This window comes from Microchirus variegatus (assembly GCF_963457635.1).
Source record: "Microchirus variegatus genome assembly, chromosome: 9".
Classification (NCBI taxonomy): domain Eukaryota; kingdom Metazoa; phylum Chordata; class Actinopteri; order Pleuronectiformes; family Soleidae; genus Microchirus; species Microchirus variegatus.
Window position 1 is genome coordinate 2596123 of NC_139810.1, and position 19064 is coordinate 2615186.

General features: G+C 42.0%; 1 protein-coding gene across 1 annotated transcript; it reads right to left on the reverse strand.

The window, feature by feature from the left end:
- Positions 1-2894: 2894 nt before the first annotated feature.
- On the reverse strand, positions 2895-13745 carry LOC310931363 (suppressor of tumorigenicity 14 protein-like; the record flags this gene model as incomplete). The annotated part of the gene is made up of 19 exons (XM_083894492.1): positions 2895-3056; positions 4303-4439; positions 4532-4803; positions 5251-5434; positions 5518-5643; positions 5741-5857; positions 6282-6389; positions 7310-7414; positions 7496-7629; positions 7701-7801; positions 8908-9005; positions 9134-9270; positions 10340-10568; positions 10643-10678; positions 10992-11179; positions 11654-11724; positions 11861-11991; positions 12219-12381; positions 13704-13745. 19 exons carry the CDS (start codon positions 13743-13745, stop codon positions 2895-2897), a joined length of 2541 nt encoding a protein of 846 aa, XP_083750618.1.
- Between the last annotated feature and the right edge of the window lie 5319 nt (positions 13746-19064).

Sequence of the window (19064 nt, forward strand, 5' to 3'; positions counted from 1 at the left end):
CTGTGTGAGTACTTGTATTTATATATTTGTCCAACAAATCTTTGTGAGGACATTTTGTCTGAAACCCACAACTTTAAATGGCTTTTTCAGGGTTTAGAACTGGATTTAAGGTTAGTGTTAGCGCTAGGTTAAGGGTTAAGGTACTTTTTCAGGGTTAAGACCTGGTTTTAGGGTTAGCATTAGCACTAGGTTAAGGGTTAAGGTACTTTTTCAGGGTTATGACCTGGTTTTAGGGTTAGCATTAGCGCTAGGTTAAGGGTTAAGGATATGGTACTTTTCCAGGATTTAGACCTGGATTTAGGGTTAGAGTTAGCTACAGGTTAAGGTACTGTTTCAGGGTTTAGACCTGCTTTTAGGGTTAGCTTTAGTGCTAGTTAAAGCTAACCCTAAAAAGATTAGAAAAATTGATACAGTGAATTATATTTTTCACTGTTATTGTGTTTATCATGAATATGTACACATGTAGACACTTATTACACATAAGTATGTGTATTTATACAGAGTGTGTACATATACATACTATATACATTGATACACGTGTACATATCTATTTTATGTTAAGAATAAGTTTAAGAAATGTGTGTGTAAATATTCAGTACATTATTATATATATATACATATACATACACATAGTTATGACACAACAAGAGACTTCGATGCTCTTATTTTGAAAAGAAAAGAAAAAACCTCTCAGTTGCTGGGATTAATCTTCTGTTTCGTGGCCTCAGATTAAAGGCTTACACATTAACTGGAATGCTGAAAGACTCTTCTGTTTCAGTCAACATGGTTTGCAGAACCTGCAGAGCTCTAACACGGCCACTAGAGGGCAGCAGGTCCTCAGTCATGGACCCTTCAGAGACCAAAGAAGAGCAAAGATAAATTGGTTTCTTCACTGGTTTCTTCATGTACAAACACGTTTCACATTTTAATCTGCACATGCAACGTTCTTTATTTGTCATTTCAATAAACCGCTCACTCTCCCACACCAAAGTCCATTTTTGCAGATTTTACATCACAGCACACAGGAGCTGTTGATCCACTGCTGCCTCCGTCAGTGAGTTATTTTGTGACTTCAGTGTTTGAAATCCTGTGTTCATATTTATATGACATAAAGCATCGGGAGCAAAATCCACTATTTAAATATTATTCTTTGATTTATACTATTTATCAATTTTAATATTTTCATAATGACTTATTTTATGTTAGAAAACCTAAGAACTTTGAGTTATTCTTACATTTATAAATTCCAAAAATGTATTTAAAAAAATATATATATATATATATTAGTAAATAATTAATCAGTGTACGTTAATTAAACTGTTATTTGGGCCACAGTTCGTAAATCCATTACAATTCCCAGAATCCTTTGCATCAGAATGCAGGGCAGCGTTAACTTTATTGATCACCAGAGCAAAAATACTTTCGTTCACCACAGTTTCTTATTTCCAGATTATTTTCACTCTGGTGACCTCAAACTGCTGCTGCTAATGCTGCTATGCTAAGCTAAGAGCGACTGCACATGTACCTAAGTTATGTTAGCGTTATTAATGAATTGTTTGGACTAGTTTATTTTGTTTAACTGGTTAGTTTACATTTTCAAAAAAAACAGCCTCTCCATAAACTGTTTCCACCTAGTAGCATTAGCCGCTAACGCTAACCGAAGTTGTATAAGCTATTTTGTGGCCTAATTATCAAACGTTTTTAACATGTTTAATTTGCATTAATTATAGGCGTTGACTAGTTTGTATTTAACTATTTGATCCATACGTTTGTGAAGTTTTGCCCCCGAAATGTTAACATTTGGTAAAAACAAAAACATTGGACAGGATGTAGCTGGTAGCATTAGCTGCAAATAGGCTAATGGAAGCTATAGACGCCATTTTGTGTTCAATAAACAAGCTTCTTTACATGAACATGTCTATGAGGCTCCATATTATGCATTTTACACAATTATTAGTAGTATTTTGGACAATATTTCATATTTTTATAAGAAAATGAGCGATTTAAGTTCATGGTTTCAAAACCCTGATTCCAGACACGAGACACCTAAAAAAAAAAACTTAAAACATTAAATGAAAACAAACACATCGGGTTAATGTTTGTTTTGTTTAAGGATGAGTTTAATTGTGAGGTTTTTTTTGGCAGTTTCTCTCAAAAAGACAAAATATCAAATTCCATTTTCAATGTACATGAAGATTTGAATATTTTTACAATATAAGTTAGACTTCATACAATTAACTGCAACTTCCACAAACACTGGTTTTTAAAAAAATAAACCTTCACCCAATTCTTTAAATAAAAACTTGAAATAAAAGTAACACCACGACTTATGAAAATATAACTTTTTTTTTTGATGCATCACTCGGAGAAAATGAGTCACAATCGTTTCATAAAGAGTCAAAAATGTTCCCGTAAAGTTAACTCTGCTGAAGTAACACTGTACAAATAAACACTCAAAACAAATCTATACAAAAACAAGATATCTTCACAAATATCATTAAACTATTCAAATCCCTGACAATGTTTTTATTTCTGAAGGTGAGTCGTGTTTTTATTTAAATACTGACAACATGGAAGAGACGTGATATTTCATTTATGATATTTGGTCTAATTATTTAATCTAATGTGATGTTTTTTTAAGTGGATTCACATCTTTTGCCAATAAAGTTCTGAAAATTGTCCTTTCAGATAAAAACAGCTACAGATGGAGATTAAGAGACTATAATTATAGTAATAAAAGCAGAGGATTTAGACTTTATAAAAAAGATTCATTTGGAATCCACGAATATTACATTTTGAAATTAAAGTTTGGGCCTTTTTTAAAAAAAAGTAAAAAAAAAAAAATGTAAATGTTTTTTAATCTTAAAAGTCAAAACCCGCAGAATGATCTTCACTTACACATCACTCATCTTCTTAATCCAGCCGCGGTATTTGATAATCTGAGTGTAAATACCAGGTTTGTTCCTGCGAGCGCAGCCGTCGCCCCAGCTCACCACGCCCGCGACGAAGACACGCCCACTCAGGGCGGTGACTGACAGCGGACCGCCAGAGTCACCCTGAAAGAAGACGATTGTAACAGTGATCAGGTCACATGTGATTATTCATCAGGTCACATGTGATTCAGCAGGTCACATGTGATTATTCACCAGGTCACCTGTGATGTGATTCAGCAGGTCACATGTGATTCATCAGGTCACCTGTGATGTGATTCATCAGGTCACCTGTGATGTGATTCAGCAGGTCACATGTGATTCATCAGGTCACCTGTGATGTGATTCATCAGGTCACCTGTGATGTGATTCATCAGGTCACCTGTGATGTGATTCATCAGGTCACCTGTGATGTGATTCATCAGGTCACCTGTGATTTACCAGGTCACATGTGATGTGATTCATCAGGTCACCTGTGATTTACCAGGTCACATGTGATGTGATTCATCAGGTCATGTGTGATGTGATTCACCAGGTCACCTGTGATTTACCAGGTCACCTGTGATTCACCAGGTCACATGTGTTGTGATTCACCAGGTCACCTGTGATTTACCAGGTCACATGTGATGTGATTCACCAGGTCACCTGTGATTTACCAGGTCACATGTGATGTGATTCACCAGGTCACCTGTGATGTGATTCAGCAGGTCACATGTGATTCACCAGGTCATCTGTGATTTACAAGGTCACGTGATGTGATTCATCAGGTTACATGTGATTATTCATCAGGTCACCTGTGATTCACCAGGTCACCTGTGATGTGATTCATCAGGTCACATGTGATGTGATTCATCAGGTTACATGTGATGTGATTCCTCAGGTCACCTGTGATTCACGAGGTCAAATGTGATTCACCAGGTCACATGTGATTATTCATCAGGTCACCTGTGATTCCTCAGGTCACCTGTGATTCACAAAGTCACCTGTGATTCCTCAGGTCACCTGTGATTCACGAGGTCAAATACGATTCACCAGGTCACATGTGATGTGATTCACCAGGTCACATGTGATGTGACTCACCAGGTCACATGTGATGTGACTCACCAGGTCACATGTGATTCACCAGGTCACCTGTAATATGATTCACCAGGTCACATGTGATGTGATTCACCAGGTCACATGTGATGTGATTCACCAGGTCACATGTGATGTGGTTCATCAGGTCACCTGTGATTCATCAGGTCACCTGTGATTCATGTGGTCACATGTGATTCCCGTGTAAACAGCAGGTGCGGACAAACTGAGACTTAAATGTGATACATGAGCAGAGTCGGTCAGTTTGAATGAGACGAGCGATGTGATTGGCCGTTACCTGACAGGCGTCCACGCCTCCTTTAAGAACTCCAGCACAGATCATGTTATCGCTGACGTCGTCGTTCATCAGCTTCTTACAAACCGTGCTGTTGATGATCCGAACCTCGGCTTTCTGCAGGACAGAGGCAGTGGAGCCTGGAAGAGCGCGTGACATTCCGTCACATTCATCATCACAACTTCATGTTATTGACTGAAAGAAAAATCACATCTGTGACATATATTCTCACCTCCCTCTCTGGTGGCGCCCCAGCCCGTCACCCACGCCTCCTGACCTGCAGGGAAGTCGTGGGCAGGTGAGGGCAGACAGATGGGCCAGATGTTCTGGTTCAGAGGCACTTCCTCCTCCAGCTCCATCAGCGCGATGTCGTTGTTGTAGGTCAGAGGGTTGTAGTCACCGTGGGCGATGATTCGCTTGATGTTCCTCTTCACCGTCCACTCGTTGGTCAGACTTTGCACATGCAGACCCAACAGCGCCTCCCACTGGCCGGCCTGGGAGTACCTGCACGTAGGGCCACGATAACGGTGTCATCGTTAACGGATGCCGAGTTGTTAAAATGAGTCTCTAAAGTTAACGCTAAACTTTAAAAACAGAGGCACACATACGCAGTGCACAGGTGCGCTGGTTATTTGTAGCGCTGCTCTTTTCGTTTAATAAACAGTTCCACTGTAGGCGCGCTAACGGCGCTAAAGGAGCTAGCGCAGCTAACGGAGCTCACTTGTAAACGGTGCCGCGCCACGTAAACATGACATCACGCATGTCTTTTTCCGGTCAGTCGTCATGGAAACGTGTTAGCGTTGACGCCGTTAGCCGCCGCTAACGTGCCTAGCACTAGATGATAACTGTGACTAGATTATTATTATTTGACATGTCACTACCGTCAAACATATAGGACACACTTTAAAGGTCAGAGGTCACAGAATGCGTGTGTGAGGTTCAGGTTCCTACTTGTTCGGCCCGTTGTCTTGGACGCAGTGAGCGGCCGTTAGCAGCCAGCGGCGGCTCAGCACCGACGCTCCGCACACGTGACCCGTGCCTTTGATGTGGAGGCTGACCTGCCACGGCCACTCCCCCTCCCGGGACGTCTGTCCGCCCACAATACGCGAGCTCCGATACGGCGGGGACCCACATTCTGTAAAACACACACACACACACTGTAACACACACTCTCTGTAACACACACAGGTGTAGGTGTGCGTGTGTGTGTGTACGCACCACAGTTAGCCTCGTCAGATCCGTCGTCACAGTCTTGTTCGCCGTCACACTCTGGGTTGAGTTTACTGATGCAGCGTCCGTTTGTGCAGCGGAAGTTAAAGGCGGAGCACGTCTGCAGAACCAGAGCTGAACAACAACAACAACAACAAACAGTCAGGAAACAAACAAATAATCACTGAGGACATGTTGCTGCCCCCTGATGGTGAACATATGAACGCGTTACATTTTTCACACTTGGCCTCGTCAGATCCGTCAGAACAGTCGACTTTTCCGTTACACTTGAGCTTCTCTGGGATGCATTTTCTGTTTCTGCAAGAAAACTCTCCTGCTTTACATTTTTCTAGAAAAAACAGAGACAGAAACAAACGTCTTCACTTCCATGTTTAAGAAACACTTTAATGTGCTTTGATGTTCTCTCGATGTGCTTTGATGTGCTCTGATGTTCTATGATGTGCTTAGTCGGTGGGCTTTGATGTTCATTATGTGCTAAATTGTGATGTGCTTTGATGTTCTCTTGATGTGCTTTGATCTCTGTGTGCTTAGACAGTGATGTTCTCTGATGTGCTTCGATGTTCTCTTGTTGTTCTCTGATGTTATGATGGCTTGATAGTGATGTGCTTTGATGTTCTCTCGATGTGCTTTGACGTACTATGATGTGCTCTGATGTTCTATGCTGTACTTAGATAGTGATGTGCATTGATGTACATTGATGTTCTCTGATGTGCTCTGATGTTCTGATGTGCTTTTAACGCTGATGAACCCACCACAGTCTTCCTCGTCCGTGTTGTCTCCACAGTCGTTGGACCCGTCACACTCCCACAGCTTCGGTTTACAGCGTCCATTTTTGCACTTCATCTGAGACGCATCACACGCTGAGGACAACAAACAAACAAACTTGGTTGAGATGTAATCTCATCACGCAGACATACTGGCATCGGCTGTACTTTGTTCGTCTTGGTCTGGAACATCTTCTCACCAAGTTTCAAAAAATTTGGTGGAACTCGTGAATTTATGCTGAAGTTACAGGGCACTTCCTGTTTCGTGGCGAATGGTCGAAATTCGCCAAAACGCCAATGGTTGCCATGGCCACGCCGTTTTTGAATCCACAAAACCTTTCGACAACTTTCTGCCTTCGATGTGTCTTGTACAAATTGGCGTGGTTTTTTTAACGTTGGTATGAAAAACGCGCTCGAACGAGTTTGCTCATTTGCGTAGGGTGCAAATTGCCAAAAATGGACACGCAAAATAAAAAAATGGCCGACCTCCTGTTGAGTTGAGGCCATGGTTACTGTCGACATTGTTGTTCGTCTTGGTCTGTAACATCTTCCCACCAAGTTTCGGAGAATTCGGTGGAACTCAGTGTATGCCAAAGTCATAGCGCACTTCCTGTTTCGCGGCGAACAGTCGAAATTCGCCAAAATGCCAATGGTTGTCGTGGCCACGCCATTTTTGAATCTGCAAAAACTTTAATCAACTTTTCGTCTTTGACGTACAAATTGTTTTTGTAAAGTCGGTATGAGAAACGCGCACGGACGAGTTTGCCCATTCACGTAGGGTGTATATCGCCAAAATGGACGCCAACATTTCAAAATGGCCGACTTCCTGTTGGGTTGAGGCCACGGTGGACTTTTTTGTTCGTCTTGGTCTGTAACGTCTTCCCACCAAGTTTGGGGAAATTCGGTTAAAGTAATTCTGCCTGTGTTTTCCCCAGAGCTTGTACGAACTGGTGTATTCATCATTCCAGCTTGAACACTAGGTGGCGCAGTAGGAAAACACGCGCGCGCGTCCTCACCGCAGCCGTCTTCGTCGCTGTCGTCTCCGCAGTCGTTCCAGCCGTCACATCTCAGAGTGGTGTTGATGCACAGGTTGTTGTTGCACTGGAAGTTTCCGGGACAAGCTGAACAACAACAACAACAAGAGAGTCAGCGACAGGAAGTGACCACGTCACAGGATTACAAAATAAAAGTCCATTTCGTACGGTTGCTGGGGACGAAGGCCTCGTACTCGGCGGTGAAACCCTGGTCCACGTAAGACGAGTCCGAGTGAAACTTGACGGTCATCTTGTTGCTTCTGCCGGTGATCACCGTGTTCTTTAACGCACTGCCACACAACCTGCGAGAAGACGATGGGATTTAATCTGTGTCCACGTTTGAGATTAGAGACAAAAGTAGGACACGACTGACCTTTGATTGTCAATCTGGACGTAATCCTCGGAACACTCCACACTGTAGTTTCCCATCTGGAACTTGTTGAACTGAACCTTTATGAACTTGTCTTCTGGGACCTGAACGAGACAACGTCAACACATTACATTCATTTTTATTTAAACCTCATGTGTCCTCTACGGTGGCCCTGAGGTGCAAAACACAAACGCAAATCACAAAACACAAAAACATTAACTCAAAACGGAAACGCAAATCACAAATCACACAACACAAAAGCAGAAAACACCAAAACATTAACTCACTTTTGTGTTTGCGTTGTGTGATTTGCGTTTCCGTTTTGAGTTAATGTTTTTTTGATTTGTGTTTGTGTTTTGTGTTGTGTGATTTGTGTTTTTGATTTGCGTTTGTGTTTTGTGATTTGTGTTGTGTTTTGTGATTTGTGTTGCGTTTTGTGATTTGTGTTTTTGATTTGCGTTTGTGATTTGTGTTGTGTTTTTGATTTGTGTTGTTTTGTGATTTTGATTTGTGTTGTGTTTTGTGATTTGTGTTGCGTTTTGTGATTTGTGTTTTTGATTTGCGTTTGTGATTTGTGTTGTGTTTTTGATTTGTGTTGTTTTGTGACTTTGATTTGTGTTGTGTTTTGTGATTTGTGTTTTTGATTTGCGTTGTGTTGCGTTTTGTGATTTTTGTTGTGTTTTGTGTTTGTGTTTTTGATTTGTGTTGTGTTTTGCGTTTGCGATTTGTGGTGTTTTGTGATTTGTGTTTTTGATTTGTGTTGTGTTTTGTGATTTGTGTTTTTGATTTGTGTTGTGTTTTGTGATTTGTGTTTTTGATTTGCGTTTGTGTTTTGTAATTTGTGTTGTGTTTTGTGATTTGTGTTTGTGTTTTGTGATTTGCGTTTTGTGTTGTGTTTTTGATTTGTGTTGTGTTTTGTGATTTGTGTTTTTGATTTGCTTTTGTGATTTGTGTTGTGTTTTGTGATTTGTGTTGTGTTTTGTGATTTGTGTTTGTGTTTTTGATTTGTGTTGTGTTTTGTGATTTGTGTTGTGTTTTGTGTTGCGTTTTGTGATTTGTGTTGCGTTTTGTGTTTTGTGTTGTGTGATTTGTGGTGTGTTTTGTGATTTGCGTTTGTGTTTTGCACCTCAGGGCCACCGTAGTCCTCAGTGAATTAATTGAAGAGGACGAACATGAGGACATGAGGACATGAGGACTGATGTGGACTCACCTGTATGTCCCACACACATGTGGTTCGAGGAGGAAAGTTCGAGGGGAAGAACGGTGATGAGATGAAGCCTTTGTCCTCTCTTAGTGTCCCTCCACACTCTGGACACAAAGAGACAGAGACTTCAGTGTGTGTGTGTGTGTGTGTCTGTGTGTGTGTGTGTGTGTGTGTGTGTGTGTGTGTGTGTGTGTGTGGGGGTGTGTGTGTCTGTGTGTGTGTGTTGTCATACTTTGTTGACCCACAGCCAGTTGTGAGTAGTTTGCTCTGAATCCTGGGAAGTTCTTCTCTTCACTGGTGACCAGAGTCAACAACATGACGCTTCCAGAGGACAAGTAGGACAAGGAGTCGTGAGGGTAACCACACTGTCTGAGGAGAGAGGACACAATGTCTTTTCAACACTGTCTGAAGAGAGGACACAATGTCTGTCCAACATTGTCTGAGGAGAGAGGACACAGAGGACACAATGTCTGTCCAACACTGTCTGAAGAGAGGACACAGACCGATGGACAGACACAGAAGGACACAGAGACTGATGGACGGACGCAGAGGACACAGAGTGATGGACGGACACAGAGGGACGGACACAGAGGACAGAGGGACAGACACAGAGGGACGGACACAGAAGGACAGACACAGAGGGACGGACACAGAGGGATGGACACAGAGGGACAGCACGGAAGGACAGACACAGAAGACACGGACACAGAGGACACAGAGGGATGGACACAGAGGACACAGAGGGACGGACACAGAAGGACAGACACAGAGGGTAGGACACAGAGGGACGGACACAGAGGGATGGACACAGAGGGACAGACACGGAAGGACAGACACAGAAGACACGGACACAGAGGACACAGAGGGATGGACACAGAGGACACAGAGGGACGGACACAGAAGACACAGAGGGACAGACACAGAGGGACTGACACAGAGGGACGGACACAGAGGACACAGAGGGACGGACACAGAGGGATGGACACAGAGGGACGGACACAGAAGGACAGACACAGAGGGATGGACACAGAGGGACGGACACAGAAGGACAGACACAGAGGACACAGAGGGACGGACACAGAAGACACAGAGGACACAGAGGGACGGACACAGAGGGACAGACACAGAGGACACAGAGGGACGGACACAGAGGACACAGAGGGATGGACACAGAGGGACGGACACAGAAGGACAGACACAGAGGACACAGAGGGACGGACACAGAAGACACAGAGGACACAGACACAGAGGACACAGAGGGACAGACACAGAGGACACAGAGGGACAGACACAGAGGACACAGAGGGACGGACACAGAAGGACAGACACAGAGGGACAGACACAGAGGGACGGACACAAAGGACACAGAGGGACAGACACAGAGGACACAGAAGGACGAACACAGAGGACACTGAGGACACAGAGGACGGTCACTCACTCAGTGAGAGCACGTTGTTCTATTGCAGCCAGAGAGTCGTAGATCTTGATGAAGTCTTGTTGACAGTCGTCTTCCAGGATCAAAGTGTGAAAGTCCAGTTTGACTCTGTGTCCTGGATCAGCTCTGAGTCTCCACTGAAGGTAAACGTTTGGAGGATACGAGGAGTCTGGAAAACCCGGAGAGCGGAGGATTCCTGCGTCTCTGACGTGGACGTTAAAGGACTTTTTCACTGAAAACAAAAGACGATGAAGAATGAAAACATGAAAACGTACTTTATCGATGTTTCCTGTATAAATGTCTCACCATATAAGGACTTCCTGGTCATCCGTGGATCTATAGCTGTGAACAGATTATTCAAAACAATCAATATTTAAAGAATTTACACAAAAACAGTTTCAGAAAACACAAACCTTGGAGTCGCTGTCCGTCTGGAACTCGTTCCCCAGCTTTTCCTCCGACAAAAATAATCTAACGTTTGTCAGATTATAAACGTTAGATTATTACAATTATGAGTTCCAGACAGACAGAATTCTCAGATTAAAGTCAGAATTAATAGATTAAAGCTAAAATTATGAGGAAAAAAAGTAATTCTGACTTTAATCTCTATGAACATTGTTTAAGTTTAGGTTGAAATGTTTTTTCCAGTCCAGACCTCGTGAGACGACGCTCTTCACACTCAGAGCGTCTGCAGGTTTCAGCAGAAGTCGTCCCTGTCGTCCTTGAGGACTTCCTGGATCCAACGACTCGATGGCTTTGTCCAGAGAATTCTGCTGAGTCACAGGAACCTCGAACTCTGACTGATAATAAGCCACGAGGTCGTCGCCGCCGCCGTCTGACTCACTGTGACATCAGAGAGGACACACATCAGGGACGAGTCATGGTCACGTGACTCGTCATCGCAATGTGAATCTGCATCGTCATATGAATCGTCACGTGAGTCTTCGTGGTCACGTGAATCATCACGTGGATCATCATGTAAATCGCCACGTGAATCGCCACGAGAGTCGTCACGTGAATCGTCACGTGAATCATCATGTGAATCATCGTGTGAATCATCACGTGAATCGTCATGAGAGTCGTCATGTGAATCGTCATGTGAATCGTCACGTGAATCGTCACGTGAATCGTCACGTGAATCATCGTGTGAATCATCACGTGAATCGTCACGTGAATCGTCATGAGTCGTCATGTGAATCGTCATGTGAATCGTCATGTGAATCGTCATGTGAATCGTCACGTGAATCGTCACGTGAATCGTCACGTGAATCGTCATGTGAATCGTCACATGTATCGTCGTGGTCACATGACTCGTACCTGAAGGTCTGCACCGTGGAGCCCTTGAAGTATTTGGCCAACACAGAATCTTTGGAGTAAATCAGCTTCAGCTGAAAGAGACAAAGGTCACAAAGGTCACAACCTCTGCAGCAGAACCAGACACCAGGAGAACAATAACAATAATAACAATAACAACAATAACAATAACAACAATAACATCAGAATCCTTGACTTTCATGCGCTCACCTGTCGGAGAACCAGCGACGACAGCTCAGTGAACTGAAGACTTCTGGGATCTTCGTACGCCGGCAGGAAACGCTGCTCGTTGATTACCATGGAGCCGATGTAAAGTCTCTGCACTCTGACGTCGCTGCGCACTGAGCACCACGGAGAGGTCAAAGGTCAGAGGTCAGAGGTTAGAGGCTCACATGACAGCAGGAAAAATACAACATTTCTAATGAAATATTAGGCCAGACATTTGAAGTGGGCGTGGTTAACACAGAGCGCCGTCACACGACGACGAGCAGAACTAACGTGGAGTCTGGACAGAAGTCGGCCATGTTTGTCGGTCAGAGGTGTGTAAATAAAGTTGTGTGGCGCTCACAGTGAAAGTGCCAGACGAGCAGACCGGTGAGCAGAGCCAGAGCTGCAGCAGACAGAACCAGAGACACACCCAGAAACAGCTTCTTCCTGCAGCCAGACTTCTTCTCCAGCTGTTTGGTGTCAGGTGCTGGGAGGAACTGCATCGTGGTGTCCCAGTCAGTGTCCTACACACACACACACACACACACACACACACACACACACACACACACGCACACACACACGCACACACACAGTGAGTGAGTGGTTGGACAGGAATGTCTTCATTTCCTGTTTGTGTTAATTCAAGCATAAAGACATTTAGACTCCGCCCTGTTCTATCTGTCACAATAAAACTCCGCCTCCTCCAAACTGTCAGAGAACTCCAAACTAAAACACGCTTCAAACGTGAAGCACAAAGATTCATGGATTCATCTGTGGACGAATCATGTTCATGTTCATGTTGTCATTTCATCACAGAACGACGACATCGTCACGATCAATTATTTATCACATGAACTCACACAGGAGCGCTACAGGAGAGCATCAATTCTCACTTTAATCTCAGAATTCAACTTTAATCTGAGAATTATTTAATCTCAGAAGTCTTTAATCTGAAAATTCTGACTTTAATATGACAATGATTTAATCTCCGAAGTCTTTAATCCCAGAATTCTGACTTTAATATGTGAATTATGTAATCCCAGAAGTATTTAATCCCAGAATTATTTAATCTCAGAAGTCTTTAAACTGAGAATTCTGACTTTAATATGACAATGATTTAATCTCTGAAGTCTTTAATCCCAGAATTCTGACTTTAATATGTGAGTTATTTAATCTCCGAAGTCTTTAATCTCCGAAATCTTTCATCTGAGAATGATTTAATCCCATAATTCTGACTTTAATCTCAGAAGTTTTTAAATCTCATAATTCTTTAAACCCAGAATTCTGGGTTAGGGATTATCTCAATTTCCTTTTCCCTTTTTAAAACACGTGACCCTGATGATAATCTTCCGTACAAAGCATCAACACTCAGCAACAGTCTGTAGGTCAAAGGTCAAAGGTCACTGACAGGAGGAGCCCAGGAAATTCACTGGGTTAAATACACATATACATATATATATTTATTTATATGTAAGTAAGAAAATTGATAATAATAAAGAAATCAGAAAATAACAGATAATAAATCAAACCAGGAGCAAAAAGGAAATAAATCTTACGATGATTTCAAATTTAAATTTAAAATCACGATTTCATTTTTCTTTCATTTGAAATGACACAATTATTTAAACATGAACTCAGCTCCTTTTACTTTAGTTACAATTTACTCTGACGTTTGTATTTATTCTGTTATTATGTTGTATTTATATTGAGATTATATATATATATATATTATTATTATAATTCTGTCCACAGTGAGATGACGTCACGTTGAGTTTCTGTTTGCTCATCTCGGTGATACTGAGCTGTGACGTCACCACACAGTTTAGTCCGGTTCAACACTGACCTGGCGCGGACTGAACTTCTGTCCCGAGTCCAGATAATCCATGATGTCCAGAGAGAAGCTGTTTGTTTGTTTTTAATCTGACCTGAACAGGTAAACAAAGAGAGAGAGAGAGAGACAGACACAGACAGAGAGAGAGAGAGAGAGAGAGAGAGAGAGAGAGACAGACAGAGAGAGAGAGAGAGCGACAGGTGTTTGTTTTTAAAGAAGAAAAAAAAAAGAACAAACAAACACTGATCCGAAACGTGCGCGTGCAGCTCCCGGTACCGTCAGCGGACGCGGGTCAGAGTCGACGCCGGAGACCTGGACCGAGACTGCGGCTGTGAATGTGACGAACTCCCGAGACAAGAAACCAGGAAACAGCGACACACGAGCAGAGAGACGCCGCGGGGACGCGAGGACAGAGGACACCTGAACACACCTGAACACACCTGTGCGCGCGCCGCCGCTTCCCATGAGTCACCGCGCGACTGGAACTGTTTTTTTTTATTCACAGAAAACAAAACATGAACAACATTTTTTTTTATTCCTCTTCTTTTTAAATGTTCAGTTTGTTCCAGAATCACGAGTTTGACATTTATTTATTATATTTATTATTGATTTAAAGGTTTAATAAAGAAATAAAAATAAACATTACAATAACAAACATCATCTATGACCTATGACGTCATCACTGTTGATCATGATTTTGGATTGATATAAAATATCTATAAATCTTTAATAATCCCACTGATATAAATATTTATAATAATTCCACTGATACAAAAAATCGATAAATCTGTAATAATCCCATTGATATAAAATGTTTATGATAATCCCAATGATATAAAATGTCTTAAAAAATCGATAATATTTCCACTGATATAAAATATTTATAATAATCCCATGAATATAAAATGTTAATAATAATCCAACTGATATAAAATACCTATACATTTATAATAATCCCAATGATATAAAATATTTATAATAATCCCACTGATATAACATATTTATAATAATCCCAATGATATAACATATTTATAATAATCCCACCAATATAAATATTTATAATAATCCCACTGATATAAAATATTGATAAATCTATAATAATCCCACTGATATAAATATCTATTATAATCCCATTGATGTAAAATGTTTATAATAATCCCACCGATATTTGACAAATCTTTGTTTTTTCATACGTGTTATTTGTAAAAATTGATTACTAATCCACGCTTTACTGTTTGAATATATAAAAAATATATATTTAAGATTTACATTATTGACATTCTATAGCGTTAGAACAGCGCCCTCTGTCTGTGACACAGATTTTAATCAGCGTCAGATTAAACGCACACAAACTGTTCATGTTTTTTAAAGTGAACACTTTAGGCCACGCCCACACGTAAACATCAGTAAATATCTGCGTCCACACAGACAGAATCCAGAGACTGGCTGATGGTCGATGACCACAGCGCCACCAACAGGACACGTCATCATCTTTTCACCGTCAGCAGAGCTGAGTTAGGCTGCTCTTCCATATGCCAGGACTGTAGGTGGCGCTGTCAACGTTACAAGCTCCGCCCACATGATTGAAGTTTGCTTCCACAGTTAAAAAGAGAGAAAAGACATGAAACATGTGGTGGTTTCTGTTGTTTATTAGTGGGATGAATATAGACGTCTGTGCTTTAATCTTCTTCTTCTTCACTCACTGAGACTGAACTGATGGAAACAATCAAACCTTCATCACACCAACAAGTAAACAACAGGTCACATGACAACAAACCACCGACAGGATGGAAATAAAACCAACACTTTCGCAAATCATTACATTTTTCACAGTTCATAAAATAAACAATTTACTGTTTCTGTGAATTCATTTACATCCTGTCAACGAGGTCAGAGGTCAATCCAAACTCAAGGTCACCTCAAGGTCACCTCGTCTGAACTCGAGGTCATCTTGAGGTCACCTCGTCCTAAATCAAGGTCACCTTGATGTCACCTCGTTCAAACTCAAGGTCACTTCGAGGTCACCTCGCCCGAAATCAAGGTCACCTCATCCAAACTCAAGTTACCTCGTCTGAATTCAAGGTCACCTTGAGGTCACCTAGTCTGAACTCAAGGTCATTTTGAGGTCACCTCGCTCGAAATCAGGGTCACCTCGCCCAAACTCAAGGTCACCTCGAGGTCACCTTATCTGAACGTAAGTTACCTTGTCCGAACTCAAGGTCACAAGGTCACCTCGTCCGAACTCAAGGTCACCTCGTCTGAACTCGAGGTCACCTCATCCTAAGTCAAGGTCACTTCGAGGTCACCTCGTCTGAACTCAAGGTCACTTCGAGGTCACCTCGCTCGAAATCCAGGTCACTTCGTCCAAACTTAAGGTCACCTCGTCCGAACTCAAGGTCACCTTGAGGTCACCTCGCCCAAACTCAAGGTCACCTCGAGGTCACCTAGTCTGAACTCAAGGTCACTTCGTCCAAACTTAAGGTCACCTTGAGGTCACCTTATCCGAATTCGAGGTTGCTTCGAGGTCACCTCAACCGAACTCAAGTTACCTCAAGGTAACCTCGTCCGAACTCAAGGTCGCCTTGAGGTCACTTCGTACAAACTCGAGGTCACCTCGAGGTCACCTCATCTGAACTCATGGTCATCTCAAGGTGACTTCGTCCGAACTCAAGGTCGCCTCAAGGTTACATCGTCAGAACTCGAGGTCACCTGGAGGTCACCTCGTTACCGTTCCCTGGAGTTTTCAAACGCATCAAACCACGTTTACACTCGTCAGCACAGCGCCCCCTTCTGACAGGAACTTGGAACAGTTGCTGGTCAAAGTGAGAGAAAAACTGGACCTTGAACAAAAGTTTGTTGCATGATGTTTGAACACGGTTGTCGTCATAGAAACCAGTCACAGTGAGTTCAAGCTCGTCTTTGTTAAAACAGAGAAAATACCTACAACGGTATCCATGCATATTTGTGACTGCTCTCTCTCACACACACACACACTCTCTCACACACACACACACTCTCACACACACACACACACACATCCTGGCGAGGAACATGCCTGAATGATGTTATTTTTATTTTTGAATTCAATAATCCAATCCTCAGAATTCCTTTGCTTTGGTGCAAACACTCGTCGTTAAAGTTTTGGAGAAACGAGAAACAAAGGAAGATTTTTTTTTTTTCATGCAAAACGACAGACTTTTTTTTTTTTCCGATATGATTGATAAGTTCTTACGATCACTTTCGATCAATAATGCTACTTCTACTGTACAAGGCTCATGCATGGAGGAACACCCACACACACACACACTCACGTTCGTCTCCATCGTTTGTCTTTTTTTTCTCTCGGGGTTTGATTTGGAAGATGCAGATGTGAGAGTTTATGATACAAAATATGTTACAATGTTCACCGTCTGTCACTCACGCACTCATTTACATACTCGCTTCTGATTGGTGGATGAAAAGCTCGTCTGAACACTGAAGTCAAGTCGTCAACGACGTTCGCCCTCAGGTTGTTTTCAGCGTTTTTTTCTCGCTTAAGTTCATTTTTAATTTAAAATGAATAAGAAATAAATGGGTTTTGATTTTCAGGATTAAGATTTAATCACAATCTAATTTACTAAAAGTAAAATATGTGATCCTGTTGTTAACTGACCGGAAAACAGGAAGTAAACAGGAAGTTAGCAGACAGGAGACAGGAAGTGAACAGACAGGAAACCAGAAACTAACAGACAGAAACAGGAAGCAAACAGTGTTTCCATTGTGGATGATTAATTCAAAGGTAACATTTTCTTTGTGCAAATTTGTTCATTGTAATAAAAGTAAACGTTTAATTTACATTTATTTGTCGTGTTTTTATTTTTTTATTTTTTTATCTTTTCATGTTTTTACTGAGGAGCAGAAAGTGACTTTTAAGTGATTTTTTTTTAAACTACTAACTAACTAACTAACTTCTCTTTATCGCTGTGACACAGGCGCCCCCTGGTGGCAGAAAGCAGACATTTTTTAATCGCCGTGCTGAAAACAAGCAGAGTCTTGGTCGTCGTGGACAAACCTGACTTCAGTTTCGTTTCCTTTTCTCTGGAAAAATATTGCGTCTTCTCGTGTCGTCGTTTTGTTTCTTAATTGCTTTACATTTTGTTCCCTGCAGTGACAGAAGCTTTTAAATACATGATTTCATTATCATTATCATTATTATTATTATTATCGTCGTTATTATTATCGTTATTATTCTTATTATCCTGCTTTGTTGATACTATTGTCCTGTTTGTTTCAGTGTTGCATATTTTGAAAAGTAAAAGGCTTTAGTTTCCGTGTGAGAGTCGGATCAGATCACTTTAATCTGATCTCAGTGAAGAAACATTCTCTTATTTAGAAAACGCACTTAATCCAGTTTGGTTCAGTCCGTCGTCGGCGTCGCATTTTCATAAAGTGTTTCCTGAACATGTGACCTGAAACATCCTGAGCTGATGAAGAGTCGTTTTCAACGTTTATCACTTTGTCTCTGAGTTTAAACCTTCAAGAGTCCAGGTCTAAACCTTCAAGAGTCCAGGGCTAAACCTTCAAGAGTCCAGGTCTAAACCTTCAAGAGTCCAGGTCTAAACCTTCAAGAGTCCAGGTCTAAACCTCCAAGAACCAGGTCTAAAACCTGAAGAGTCCAGGTCCAAACCCTCAAGAGTCCAGGTCCAAACTCTCAAGAGTCCAGGTCTAAACCTTCAAGAGTCCAGGTCTAAACCTTCAAGAGTCAGGTCTAAACCTTCAAGAGTCCATGTCTAAACCCTCAAGAGTCCTGGTCTTAACTGTCAAGAGTCCAGGTCTAAACCCTCAAGAGTCCAGGGCTAAACCTTCAAGAGTCCAGATCTAAACCCTCAAGAGTCCAGGTCTAAACCCTCAAGAGTCCAGGGCTAAACCTTCAAGAGTCCAGATCTAAACCCTCAAGAGTCCAGGTCTAAACCCTCAAGAGTCCAGGTCTAAACCTTCAAGAGTCCAGATCTAAACCTTCAAGAGTCCAGGTCTAAATCTTCAAGAGTCCAGGTCTAAACCTTCAAGAGTCCAGGTCTAAACCTTCAAGAGTCCAGGTCTAAACCTTCAAGTGTCCAGGTCTAAACCTTCAAGAGTCCAGGTCTAAACCTTCAAGAGTCCAGGTCTAAACCCTCAAGAGTCCAGGTCTAAACCCTCAAGAGTCCAGTTATAAACCCTCAAGAGTCCAGGTCTAAAACCTGAAAAGTCCAGGTCTAAACCTTCAAGAGTCCAGGTCTAAACCTTCAAGAGTCCATGTCTTAACCTTCTAAACCCTCAAGAGTCCAGGTCTCAACACCTTAGTCCAGGTCTCAACACCTTAGTCCAGGTCTAAACACCTTAGTCCAGGTCTAAACA